Below are 13,887 nucleotides of genomic sequence, written 5' to 3' on the forward strand. Positions count from 1 at the left end.
CACTCCTCCTCACATGAATATACTCACTCCAGCTTTCTTATGCTCCACATTTATAGGGTATATATTTTTCTACTCTTTCACTTTGAATCTGTGTCTTTAAATAACCTTTCCTGCACATGGCATATTATTGGGTCTTGCTTTTATAATCCAGTCTGATGGTTTCTGCCTTTTAACACAATTATTTGGTCCATTTAAATTTAATGTAATTACTGGTACAGTTGATTTAAGTCTTTCATTTTGCTTGTTCCATACTAAAAAAATATATAAATATTCTGTTTTTTCTTTCCAGTCTCCTTTGGGATTAATCAAATAATTTTCAGTATTTCATTTATTTTACAAATTGTGTTTCCAGCTGTTGCTCATGATGGTGATTTTGTTTTCAGGGTAAGAACATGGTAATTTGATAGAATAATTAAATTCACTCAGAGAACATTTATCAATGGGGATATCTAAAGCTGGTTGTGGAGACCTAAATGAGCAGCAAATATATCTATTAGCAAAATTATAAAACACATGAATTACAGTTGAGAATCTAGAGCTGAGCCTGCAAGCATTTGAATATTCTCCTTAAATTAGCATTAAGATGTAGATCCTGTATCACTGACCTTCCCTCAAGGTACCCATATATGGGATCAATTTCTATCTTCACTTATTTGTTCAAAATTTATGTCCTGAAATGCCTGCTACATTCATGGTTGAGGTAATGACCATGAAGGTAAAAGCTGAATAAGTTCTTAGCCTCAACAGCATACAATTCAGACAAAGGAATAAGTACAGGAATAACTAATTCCTATAAAGCACAAAGTATATCTGACATATAATAAAAGTTCAATAAATTTTAGTAACAAAAATTTAAGTTCTATTAAACATGTAGTAATACATGAAATGCCATAAGTAAGATATTAAAAAAAAACCCTAATGTCAATTTGGAAGGACACTATAACTTACTGGAGGAAGCAGGTGGATCAGCAGGTATTTCATGAATAAGGTGGTATTTAAGGTGGTCCATGAAAGATGGGTAGGATTCTGAGATGTGAGGAGAAGGCATATCAAGAAAAGGAAACAATGAGCAGATGTATGGAGGCAGGAAAATGTAAGGAAGTATCTAGGGATTTGTGAATATTTTGGTTTATATGTAAACACAGGGTTCATAAGGGTAAAAGTAGATCATATGGCTGGAAAGCAGGTTGGATCCAGGCCATTAAACACCTTAAATGACAGAGTAAGGAGCTGGAAGTTAATTCAGTGAGGTAACAGGGAGTCACTGGAGGTTTCCAAACAGGGAAATTCAGTGACCAGAGCACTGTTCTACAAAGCTCTATCTGGAAGCAGTACGTAAGTGCAGAAGACTGTAGAGACTGGGGCAGATATTACCCGCCAGGAATGCCATGAATGAGTTAGAGATGCGCCTAAAGATGAATCCCTTCAGCCCTCTGGGCATCAGGAGCTCCATGCAGCTGTAGCCTCAGAGCCAGAGATGTCCAGCCATGAGCAGTCTTGACTTTTTATCCCTGTGTGCTATATACATTTGAATAATTTTCCAATTGTGTTATGATGTGAACACAGCATTAGACCAGAAGACCGAAGACCAGGAAGGGCAGCAACACAGACATGATGCCACAGGCAGCGGAGCAGCCTTTTGGGTGACAGTGGCAGGAATGATTTTCAGACGTGAGAAACATCAAGAAGGCACAATTAATGGGATTTAAAGGTTGACTGAATGGACAGAAAAGATGTTTAAAATATTTGTGGAGAAATCTCAATGTTAAAAAAGTCTAGGGTGTGGAAAAGCTGATTGGTAGGTAGCAGAGCTATAGACAGAGGTCATCAGAGTCGAGAAGAAAAACTCTGATACACAGTGATCAGCATGGAAGTCGACATTAACTGGAGACAGTGGCCAGGAGAATGCAAATTCTTATACGAGTACCTGAGGAATGCTCAAGGAAAGTATGTAAGTCTCTGAGATAAACAGGATTGCCCAGGCATCTCATGCTTACTCAGGTCCTTTTCTTCGGATCCCAGAATGGACAGAACATGCTGGGGAAGGGGCAGAGGTGAAGAATGAAGTAGTTACACTTAGGCCTCAGCCAATACCAGAGAGCTGACTCATTGGAAAAGACCCTGATGCTGGGAAAAATTGAGGGCAGGAGAAGGGCGTGACAGAGAATGAGATGGTTGGATGGCATCACCGAATCAATGGACATGAGTTTGAGCAAACTCCGGGAGATAGTGAGGAACAGGCAAGCCTGGCATGCTGTAATCTATGGGGCTGCAAAGAGTCGGACACAACTGAAAAACAATAACACCAGAGTTGCAGAGTTAAAACAAAGAAAAGTCATGGACATGATCACTTCCCCCCACTTAAAAACATCTTAATACCTTTTAGTGGATGATTAAGTAATTTTTTTTGCATACACATAGTTATAGAACCCTTTCATTTTACCTGACTGTGGAGTAATTAAAAAAAAAAAGTAAATATAAAGACTGAGGATGTTTGTAACCATAGAAACTCCATGGCATGGAGTGGGAGCCATGGCTTTAGTGATCTATTTGAACTCCACAGAAAGGACTGGAAGCTCAACTGTCTTTAGTTCAAGAAGAATGCATTATATTTGGAAATGAGAATGAGAATTTTTACGCAGAGAGGAGGAAGTACCAATTCCTAGAGGAATTTCTTATTTTTTTTTCCCCTGAGTAAAACCTTTTATTTGTTGACTGTACCCTGTAGGAACATTTAAGTTTTGGCAGTGATAAAAATAATAATTTCTATAACATGCCCCCAGGTGAACTTGGGCTCCAGAGCCTCCACCTTCCACCTGCCCTGCACCTCATCTGTACCTTTGTGGAGATTCTCCAGGGGCTCCAGCACTCCCCTCCGGAAGGAGGCCATGGGGTCTTGAACGCAGGACCGAAGGCTCAGCATGCTCTGGAGGTGAGGCTCCCGGAGAAGCTGCTCCCGATAGGCTGCCAGCTGAGGGGAGCGGCAGAGCAGGGCAGCAACGTTGTGGACGAACTCAGGCACCAGGCAGGTGTAGGCGTTATCTGCTTGGCAGTAGTGATAGGCAACCACCTAAGAAAGAAAGGTGAGCACACAGACAGGCTGATCAGCAGCAAGGGCAGCAGTCAGGGTCGTGCGTGTGTGTGTTTAGTCACTAAGGTGGTCATGGTTATTCTCTAACACTGTCTTCTGTCACCCCACTCCTCAACTTCTTCAAGTGAAAACAACAGCTGTTAACTCGGAAATCACCCTGATTTATCTAATATCAGAAATTTGACCCAATATTTCTCTTGTATGTGTATGGTACCGTAATTCATGCTTAAAACTTATAAATACAAACTGAGCTTTTCCTCTAGATTAAAATAGGAAGTAGACTGGAGAATAAAGATTAATCTCTCTAATATTTATTCAGCATGAAGTAGTACATGAAACAATCTGATACTGTAACAAAGCATTAGGAATAGAATAACCAGAGAAATACCATATGTTAGACTCAACAAACATGTTTGTAAGGCATATTTAAAAAATTATAATTGTGTTATAATCAGTCTCATAGAAAATAAAATAACTCACACTTAAGAATTATCACCAAACAGTTTTCTGAGCACCCAGAGACAGAGAGGATCAGAATTAGATAATAGGGAGAAGGAGTGAGATTTTTGTCAGATGCGCGTGTTAAATTCAAAGAACTCAGAAAATGCATGCATCTTAATATCATCTAGGGTCTAGCCAGTCTGGCTGGAACTTGCAATTTTAAGCTCTGTTTTTTGTTTGTTTAAATTTGCAGTGTTTGCTTGTATCTTCTGGTTGTTTCTTTTGCCTCAAGGGCAAGAAGGGCAGAGAGTGATTTTAATCTAGACCACTCTGTTGGCTCAGTACTACCTACAAAAGTGATGGGCCTGTGTAGATAACAAGAAACTGCAGGGGAGATTCAGCCTGAGTGTACAGACCACACTTGACATGGTGCTCAAAACATAGGAAGTGCACAATCATGTTAGCTGATGCCGCCACCACCACCACCGTCAATGTCCTCTTCTCCTCTTCCTCTCCATCATCATCACGGTCATCATCAAGGTTCTGTACACTCTCTTCTTTTCATCTACTGCCTTTGTACCTTCAAGCATTTGAAATTTGCCCTAGGAGCATGTGCAGATATACTACTGGGACCCCAGCTCTCAAAGAACAGAATCATCCACCAAAGTGTTCTGCTTTGAAATGACTCCTAACATGTAGGTATGGTCATCCTAGCTCTTTAACAAATGCTGGAAATATCACTTTTTAAAAAAACATCTGAAATCATTCTCATTAACATTTTAAAAACTGAACAACACAGGAAATGTTACTACATATGGAAAGCTGAGGACAGGAATTGTTTGTAAGTGAAGCAATGATGTCTGAGCATAGTGTGGAAATGGAAATGAGGAGGTGTACTTAGAAATCTCCACTCTCTTCTGTAGATAGACTGATCACTGCTTTACTACTGATCTTAAACACAATGTAAGGAAACCAAAGAGAAAACTTGACAGCAACTGATCTGCCCTCTCAATGAACAGTGAAAATCAGTGGTTATGTCCACAAGGACACAAATCTCCACTTTATAAAAAGAAAACAGCAAATCTCTGAATCAATATGAACTTTCATCATATTTTATCTCAATTGATTTCCCATGTCGAGGCAAAGCACAGCTGAGCAAATCAACTATAACTTACCCTTTACCTAAAGTAATGGGATACAAGTTTGAAGATAAAAAGTTTAAAATTTAGGAAGAGGATTCTTGCCCTGGTTTCATTAAAAATCATCCACACGCTTGGCTATCTGAAGTTTCAACTAACAGAGATCACTGCAAAAGTTGCCCCTTCTGGGGCTGCATTTGTTTCTTTGAATTTAAAATTTTTTAGGTATTCCAAATATAAAATCTTAACTCCTCTGCAGACTTCAGGTAGAAAGACCATTCAACATCTTCATGAAATTTGTACTTTGACTCAAAATAGGTCATTTACTAGATATTTCCAGGCATTTACACGGTATGTAAATGTACATATAATCTGTCAAAAACACTTGGTATTTCTCCCCAATTATCTGTTGACATTATCAACAACTTTTCCCACATACACAAACAGGAAACAAACAGTTTTTTTCCTTCAGCCTCTCACTGTGCTAGTGTTCAGTGAAGGGTAACAGATCACTCCCTACAGCTCTGAGGAAGTCACCACTGCCTGTATTCAGTCACTGTTATTCCAGTCATACCAGACGAACTGGTATTATTGGAATAATAATACTGGAATATCAGACAACCTTACCTGCCCCCCGAGAAATCTGTATGCAGGTCAAGAAGCAACAGTTAGAACTGGACTCGGAAAATCAGACTGGTTCCAAAAAGGAAAAGGAGTACGTCAAGGCTGTATATTGTCACCCTGCTTATTTAACTTATATGCGCAGTACATCATGCAAAATGCCAGGCTGGATGAAGCACAAGCTGTAATCAAGATTGTTGGGAGAAATATCAATAACTTTAGACGACACCACCCTTATAGCAGAAAGTGATGAGGAACTAAAGAGCCTCTTGATGAAAATGAAAGAGGAGAGTGAAAAAGTTGGCTTAAAACTCAACATTCAAGAATCAAAGATCATGGCATCCAGTCCCATCACTTCATGGTAAATAGATGGGAAACAGTGGAAATAGTGACAGACTTTATTTCTTGGGCTCCAAAATCACTGCAGATGGTGACTGCAGCCATGAAATTAAAAGACGCTTGGTCCTTGGAAGAAAAGCTGTGACCAACTTAACACATGAAAAAGTAGAGACATTACTTTGCCAACAAAGGTCCATCTAGTCAAAGCTACTGTTTTTCCAGGGGTCATGATGGATGCGAGGGTTGGACCATAAAGAGAGCTGAGCGCCAAAAATTGATGCTTTTGAGCTGGAGTGTTGGAGAAGACTCTTGAGAGTCCTTTGGACTGCAAGGAGATCAAACCAGTCAACCCTAAAGGAAATCAGTCCTGAATATTCATTGGAAAGACTGATGCTGAAGCTCCAATACTTTGGCCACCTGATGTGAAGAACTGACTCATCAGAAAAGACCCTGATGCTGGGAAAGATTGAAGGCAGGAGGAGAAAGGGACGACAGAGAATGAGATGGCTGGATGGCATCACCAACTCGATGAACATGAGTTTGAGCAGGCTCTGGGAGTTGGTGATGGACAGGGAAGCCTGGTGGGCTACAGTCCATGGGGTTGCAAAGAGTCAAACATGACTGAGCGACTGAACTGACTGATTCCAACTTCCTGGGGATGGTTCAGAAGTAATCCACCCACAGTAAATCAGCAGGTAAAACTTTTCTCCTTGGTTAACTCCTGTCTCTTACAATGACTTGCTGAAATTTCTTTTTCAGCTGTGTTTTTCTTACATTATTAATTTTTTTCCATCTCAAATTTTCCTTATGTTAAATGCCCAAACTTAAAAAAATTTTTTATTTATTATTTTTTTTGACATGAACCATTTTTAAAGTCTTTATTGAATTTGTTATGATAATGCTTCCTTTTTTTTTTTTTTTTTGGGCAACCAGGGATCGAATCCATGCCCCTGCAATGGAAGATAAAGTCTTAACCACTGGACCACCAGAGAAGTCCCCCTCAACTTTTGACTAGAACAGTTCTATGCAAAATATATCTAATATGACTAGAACTGTATCAATTCTTTGAAAAAGACAGTGGGTAACTTTTAGATTACTCCTGGGAGGAAGAAAAAAAGGGCAGGTCTGCAGACTGACTATACAAAAAGAAAAAAAAGACTGGAGGTCAGTATAGCCTTGGATAGGGAGAGGTTTTGATTTAAAGCCACACATGAGGAATGATACAACTAAGCATATTCCTCATCAAACATCCTAATCAAATGACTGAATGACAGCCAACCTGTCGGGCTTGTGTTAAAAGTTCCAGGCTATGTTTTACATGAAATGAATCATCTATGACAGGATTAAACCAATCTCTTAAAAACAAAGGGCAGATTTGAATATCTAGAATTCATTTGGACATAAAAGTTTAATTTACATAATGACTGCCATTGTTGTTGTGGTTCAGTTGTCTAACTCTTTGTGACCCCATGGACTGCAGCATGCCAGGTCTCCCTGTCCCTCACCATCTCCCAGAGTTCGCTGAAGTTCATATCCATTGTATCAGTGATGCTATCCAACCATCTCATCCTCTGCTGCCCTCTTCTCCTCCTGCCCTCAATCGTTCTCAGCATCAGGGTCTTTTCTGATGAGTCAGTTCTTCACATCAGGTGGCCAAAGTACTGGAAGCTTCAGCTTCAGTCTTTTCAATGAGCATTCAGGGTTGATTTCCCTTAGGATTGACTGATTTGATCTTCTTTCTGTCCAAGGGACTCTTTAAGTCTTCTCCAGCACCACAATTAAAAGCATCGATTCTTTGGTGCTCAGCCTTCTTTATGGTCCAACTCTCACATCAGCTGTCATTGGCATCACTTAAAATTTTTTTTTCGGGGTCATGCCACATGGCATGCAGGATTCTGATCATGGATCGAATCCGTGCCCCATGCAGTGGAAGTGCAGGCTCTTAACCATGGGACCACCAGGGAGGTCCCAGCATCACTTAAATTCTAATGTTGCCACTGACTTTCCTTCATGCTCTGGTATTTTTATTCGCTGTCTCTTTCTCATCAGTCTTTCTCGAACTCTCTCACTACCACCTGGTTAATTTCCTACTCGGCACATCCCTCCCAATACTTCAGTTTGGCTTTTCCTGTCTAGTGACCTCGTGGCTCAGGGTAAAAACATTTTCTTTGCCCTTTCTCCTGTCCCTCAACTGTGGCTGTAATCTGCATCCTGGGACTGGCGGCTAGGAAGAGCTCGACTGGGGTTCGGCCTCAGTAATTTTCCAGCTTGGAGCTCTTTTTTTTTGCAGTAGGATTTTTTTTTTTTAAAACTTTTTATTTTGAACTAATTTTAGATTTAAATGTTGCAAAAAGATGTGAGTTTCCGTATAGCCCTTACCCAGCTTCCCTTAACATCTTACATAATCATAGCATAATTACTGAAACCGGGAAATAACACTGGCACAACACTATGAACTAAAGGCAGTATTCAAATTTTGTCAGTTTTCTACTCATGACCTTTTTCTCTTCCAGCATTCTAACCAGTTGTTATTTCTCCTTAGATTCTTGTAGTCCGTAAGAGCTCCCCAGTCTTTGTCTGTCATGACCTTGACACTTCTGAAGAGTACTGATCCATTACTTTGTTGAATATCAGTCAATGTGAGTTCCTCTCGTGTTTTCCTCATGTTCCACTTGAGATTTTTTTGGCAAGAAAACCAGAGAAACAATGTTTTGTCCTTTTCAGTAGATCATGTCACAGGGTTCATGATGTGACACGTCCTGATACTGGCGGTGCTGACCTTGATTGCTTGGCTAAAGTAAAGGTTTCTGCCAGGTTTCTCTACTATACACCTACTATCTTACCCTTCATAGTTAAATATCTTAGAGGAGATACTTTGAGTCAGTGCAAATCCTGTTCCTCCCCAAACTGTTACCCACTAATTTCAGTATCCATCTGGAACATTATTATTATTATTACCATAAGGTACTACCTGGTGACTACAGTTTACAGTACTACATTATATAGTTGAAAATGACTTAAGAGAGTAGATTTTAAAAGTTCTTATCACATAAAAAATTCTGTAAATATGTGAGATGATGGTTATTAACTAAATTTATACACATATCAAATCATTAAGCCGTACATCTTTAACTATACAATATTCTATGTCAGCTAATCTCGATAGAACTGGGGAAAAGCATGATGAGATAGGAGATACAAGATGCAGGTGTAACATAAGCTGGGGGCCACCTAAGGAACTAAGGAGAGATAGAAAAGCCTTCTTAGAGGTGAAACTTAAGCTGAAATCTAAAGGATGATGACAAGTGATTGGGGCAGGTGTGTCCCAGGCAGAGGAAGACAGCACGTGTGAATCCCCTTACACCTCCAGTGCAGCTAGAATGAGAATGAGTGGGGAGAGGCGGGGGATATGAGCAGATAGATAGAGCAGAGGCTTTCATCTGGGGTGGCTCTGCTCCCCAGGGTACATTTGGTGACGTCTGGAGATAGTTTTGGTAGGCACAACTGTGAGTGGGAGGATGCCACTGGATAGTGGGCAGAGGTCAAGGATACTCCTAAGCATAGTACACTAAAAAGGACAGCCTGCAGACCAAGAGTTATCTGGCCCCAAATGTCAACGGTGTTGAGGCTGAGAAACCCTGGGCTAGATAGAAAATGTAAAGGCCCTCTGGGCTTCCCAGGTGGTGCTAGTGGTAAAGAACCTGCCTGCCAATGCAGGAGACATAGGAGACTTGGGTTCGATCCCTGGGTCAGGAAGATCTGGAGAGGGCATGGCAACCCACTCTAGTATCTTGCCTGGAGAATCCCATGGACAGAGGAGTCTGGCTGGCTGCAGACCATGGGGTTGCACACCAATACAAATGAAGCAACTTAATACCCATGCATGTAAAGGTCCTTTATGATAACAGTCAAGTTTCAAGAAGAGAGTTTGGATTCCACTCAAGGGCAAGGAGGAGCCACTGACAGATTTTAAGTAACAAGAACAGAAATATGTTTTAGAAAGATTACTCAGACTTCAGTACAGAGAAGAGACAGTTTATTCACTCATTTAACACATACTTCTGTGCGAGGCGTTGTGCTAGGAGCTGGTGATAGAGTGGTGAACAATTATTTAAATACTGACCCATCTAGTGGAAGAGACAAGATTAAAAAGCAAAAAAACAAAACTGAGAAATGAATAAATACGGTTGTTTCCATATTCAGTATCCTGAGTGTAGACGCATCTGGGTCTCACTATAAAATTTCGATGTTAATTTTTAGAGAAAAAAAAAAAACCCTAGACACATTTTATAAAACATCATCTATAGGTTATTTGCTGTTTAGTTTGGATCACATTTCTCCTAAAATGTAAGTCTTTTCAAAAAGAGCCAACTGGAACCTAAACCAAATCTCATACTTTTTTTTTTCTCTCCAAATCTCATACTTTGCTGTTGTTATTTTTTGTTTTCCTGTCTCCCTATGAGTGTGTGTGTGTATGTGTGTTGTAAGTCTCTTAGTATGGTCAACACACATTTCTGAACTGCTGACATGATCACTTTCTTGGCTGATACCTTTAACAGTAGCAGCAACTAGCTCAGGAACCATGATCACTTGACATCATCCCGATTTAGTACAGAACTAGTCTCTTGGCAAGGATGACATTTCAGTTTTTTTTCTTACATAGATTTCCTTAGGGGGTAAAAATCTGCTGCTTTTTGTGTCTCTGTGACACTTCTTAAAATTAGCTAGTTTCTCTAATTAGCTTATTTAAGAGGTATTAGCTTTTTAATCTAAGGATTAAGCCAGTGACAACTTACCTAATGTGACAAGAGCTTCTAGTCACTTTTGAAAAAGATAACTTTTTGAAGAAAGAATTTGAGGTCAGTGAAATTTCTGGAAGATGCTCCTTCATTATAAGTTTCTTGCTTTGAAGCCACTTTCAATTATCGACAGATTTTCCCAAAAGAAGGCTAAACAAAAATCCTTCCTGTCGCATTGGAGAGCAGTACAGTGGTTAAAAGCCTGGACTCTGGAGCCTGCCTGCCTCAGTTTAAATCGTGGTTTCAAGTCATGTTCTAGTTATCCTGGTGAGTTACGTAACCTCAGTGTGAGGCGAGTTTCTGTATCTGTTAAATAGGGAGAAGGTGATTCACTTTATTGGGGTGAACATTGACTCTGTATCCAAGCTCTGCAATTTACTAATAGGAAGAAACTGGAAAAATGAACTATCACTGAAGCACAGTGTCCTCGGCTGTAAAATGGGGATGATAATGACCACCTCAGAGGTTCAAGGTAAGAATGAAGAAGTGAAATAACAAATATAAAAAGTACTAAGCTCAATGTGCGTAATGGGCACAGTAAATAGAAGTCAGTCTCTCTGTCTGGAGAATTCTGCATGTCTGACCACTCAGATAACAGAATGAAAACCTGGAAAAGTGATGGTTGTTCTAAAGTCACACATCCAGGAAAGGCTCTGAACAAGATATCCACATACCTCAATTGTACTTCAGAAGAAATACATAGTATTAACTGGAAATACATTAAGAGATCTAGACCTAGCAAAACCTGTTACTTCAAGTGTAAAGTGTTTCTTCAATAAGTAAAACTGCTCTAAAGTTGTGACAAGAACTCTTCAATGTTCTCAATTATGAAGAAGCCTCAAAATACTATGAAAGAGCAATGATAATGAATGATACACAAGAACTGACACTAAGAACTCTATCAAATCAAGAAGTTTTTCAAGGGTACTTTTAATTTTCATATAATAGCTTGCATTATTAAAATACTAACTGATCTGAAAAGATCTCATCATTTGTTACAGATGAGAAACAAGGTTGCTGACTTCTGCCCTATGCTTCTATAGCACAAACCTGTGTCTGAACTGGGACATGTGGCACAATTACTGGGATAATATTCAATTTTAATCTAAGGGGCCATTTGTTTCACAATGCTCAGTGTAAACTTTAAGATATTCCATCTCTACATACAAACAGAGGTATTTATATTTTGCTTAAGGAAGAAATAAGCATGAAACTTTAAATATATTCCTTAAGTGTAAATAATGACTAGTATATCTCACTTCTAACATTTAACATCTTCGAAATATTGAATTCAACATCAACTTTAATCTATGGGGCCATTTCTTATAGAAGGTTTAGTATAAATTAAAAAATACCCCATTTCTAGGTACAAAAGAGATTTATTTATATTGTGCTTAAGGAAGGCACAACCATGGAACTTAAAATGTGATCAGTTTTCAAGTAAGTATAGTTACTAATTTCCTACTAAAAATAAATAACACTTTCCAAATATTGAACATATAGAATCTTGGGATTTCTTTCTTTCTCTCTCTTCTAACTTTTTGACTGCACCACAAGGCATGTGGGATCTTAGTTCCCCATCAGATACTGAACCTGTGTTACCGGCAGTGGAAGTGCAGTCTTAATGGGTGGACAGCCAGGGAAGTCCTGGGACTTTTCTCCTGATGACAGACTAAGAAGTGACAACATGTGAAGACTTTCTTTCTAGCACTCATCACCATCTGATACACCACGTATTTGTTTGTTTATTGGCCTTCTCCCACCACAAAAACGCAGGCTACCTAATACAGGGACTGTGCCTGTCTTGTTCACTGCTTTAGCTTCAATCTTGTATTACAGGCATTCCAAACATCTATTCCAAACGAATAAATAAATGACTGTGATGATGAAAGCTCTTCAGCGTTTGTGTATTTCCAGATGACATTTATTCTGATTTTTCTAAAGAAGAGGCTGGAGTCAGCTTACACGGGATATTTAGAAAAAAGAAAAAACAAAGATGTCTTTTAAAGTTGCACTGAGTTAGCAATGAAATGAGGGAGATCACAAACTGTTTTCAGGAGCCCATTTATACATGGGTGTATACCACTAAGTGGGGACAACTGAAAATGCAGTTGGGGGAAACATGCTATTTCTGGCTCACACCTGGACAGGATTTCTATGAAGAAATTAGAAGCTTATGACAGTGAAGATGGCTTCCTGTTCCTCATTACTAATTAATCATGACAAGAGACTTTTTCAAACACTGGAGACGGCATTCCTCCAAGATAAGGAGAATAAGAAACAGAAATGCGGAGACTTCCCTGGCAGGCCAGTGGTTAAGGCTGTGTGCTTCCACTGCAGGGGTGGGGGAGAGGAACAGGTTCAATCCCTACTTAGGGAACTAAGATCCCACCATGCGGCCAAATAAATAAATAATCGTCACAAAATAAAGAAAAGATTATCACAGAGTGATTTGGGGGGAAAAAAAAGAAACAGAAATGCAAACTCTGTTGATGAGAAATATCTAATCTCTGATTATAATATACAAAGATGGAATATGAATGTAGGATTAAATGGCTTAACAGAAGAAGGTGAAGCAAGTGCTAGCTGAGGATACAGGCCAAATCATCTGTCAAACCTCAGAAAAGCACAGGAATTATAAGGACCAGATACTGTGGAAGAAGATGGGTGAGGAAGGAAGTTGAAAACACAGAAATTATTTGACATTTATGGAAGGAGCAGCTGGATCCTCAGATATCCCTCCGATCCTGCCCAGCTGGGTGACTACCTTCCCCAAAACCCACAGGAAAGAGGATTATATTCACTCAAGAAACTAAGTAAGAGAATCCAGGCTTAGGGACACCAGACACAGGGTAGGTAAGGAGCAGGTGCAGGGCTGAAACAAGGGGCTTACATAAAAGTCTGCAATCTAAGTGATGAAACTTCACTTTCTCTCACTAGCTTTAGAATGCTGGCAACCAGGATATACACCCTCCAGGAGATTGGTGGATTCCCTGCTAGATAAGATGAACAGGGCAAGAAAAAAATTTATGGACACTGACTTTGGGGTTTTCCAGTAACAGTTTGGGGTTTCCAGTTTGACAGGTCATCTTAATTCTCTATAGTTAAGCTCTCCGCATACACAAGCTTCCACCAGGTTTTCATTACCTAACTATTAAGGAAGAGATAAGAGAACATAATGCATGCACAACACAAAAACAGTATGCTATAAAAAAGAGGGGAACACCTGGGGAAAAAAGGACCTACTGGAGATTAAAACTATGATAGCCAATTTTTTTTTTGTGTGTGTGAAAGTATTGCAAGGTGATGGTGAGGAAATCTCTTTAAAGTGTATCAATAAATCAAAATAGGAAAACAAAAGTATAGGAAACAGAGAAGTGAAGAAGAGTATTAACATAGGAAATTAATTTTTGACTAAAACGAGTTGTAGAAGGAGATAACAGAGGAAGTGGTGGTG

The 13,887-nt window shown here is 39.5% G+C and overlaps 1 protein-coding gene across 8 annotated transcripts in view; it reads right to left on the minus strand.

Annotated features, from left to right (window-relative positions):
• The window catches only part of TANC2 (tetratricopeptide repeat, ankyrin repeat and coiled-coil containing 2), a 361,529-nt gene that overhangs the window by 71,511 nt on the left and 276,131 nt on the right, over positions 1 to 13,887 (minus strand). For all 8 annotated transcript variants that reach the window (XM_070479550.1, XM_070479549.1, XM_070479548.1 and 5 more), the window contains one exon: positions 2,839 to 3,070. In XM_070479550.1, coding sequence (XP_070335651.1) covers positions 2,839 to 3,070 — 232 coding nt within the window. The remainder of the gene's footprint in view (positions 1 to 2,838; positions 3,071 to 13,887) is intronic.

The sequence above is a fragment of the Odocoileus virginianus genome, chromosome 17, assembly GCF_023699985.2.
Source record: "Odocoileus virginianus isolate 20LAN1187 ecotype Illinois chromosome 17, Ovbor_1.2, whole genome shotgun sequence".
In the NCBI taxonomy this organism is placed as follows: Eukaryota; Metazoa; Chordata; class Mammalia; order Artiodactyla; family Cervidae; genus Odocoileus; species Odocoileus virginianus.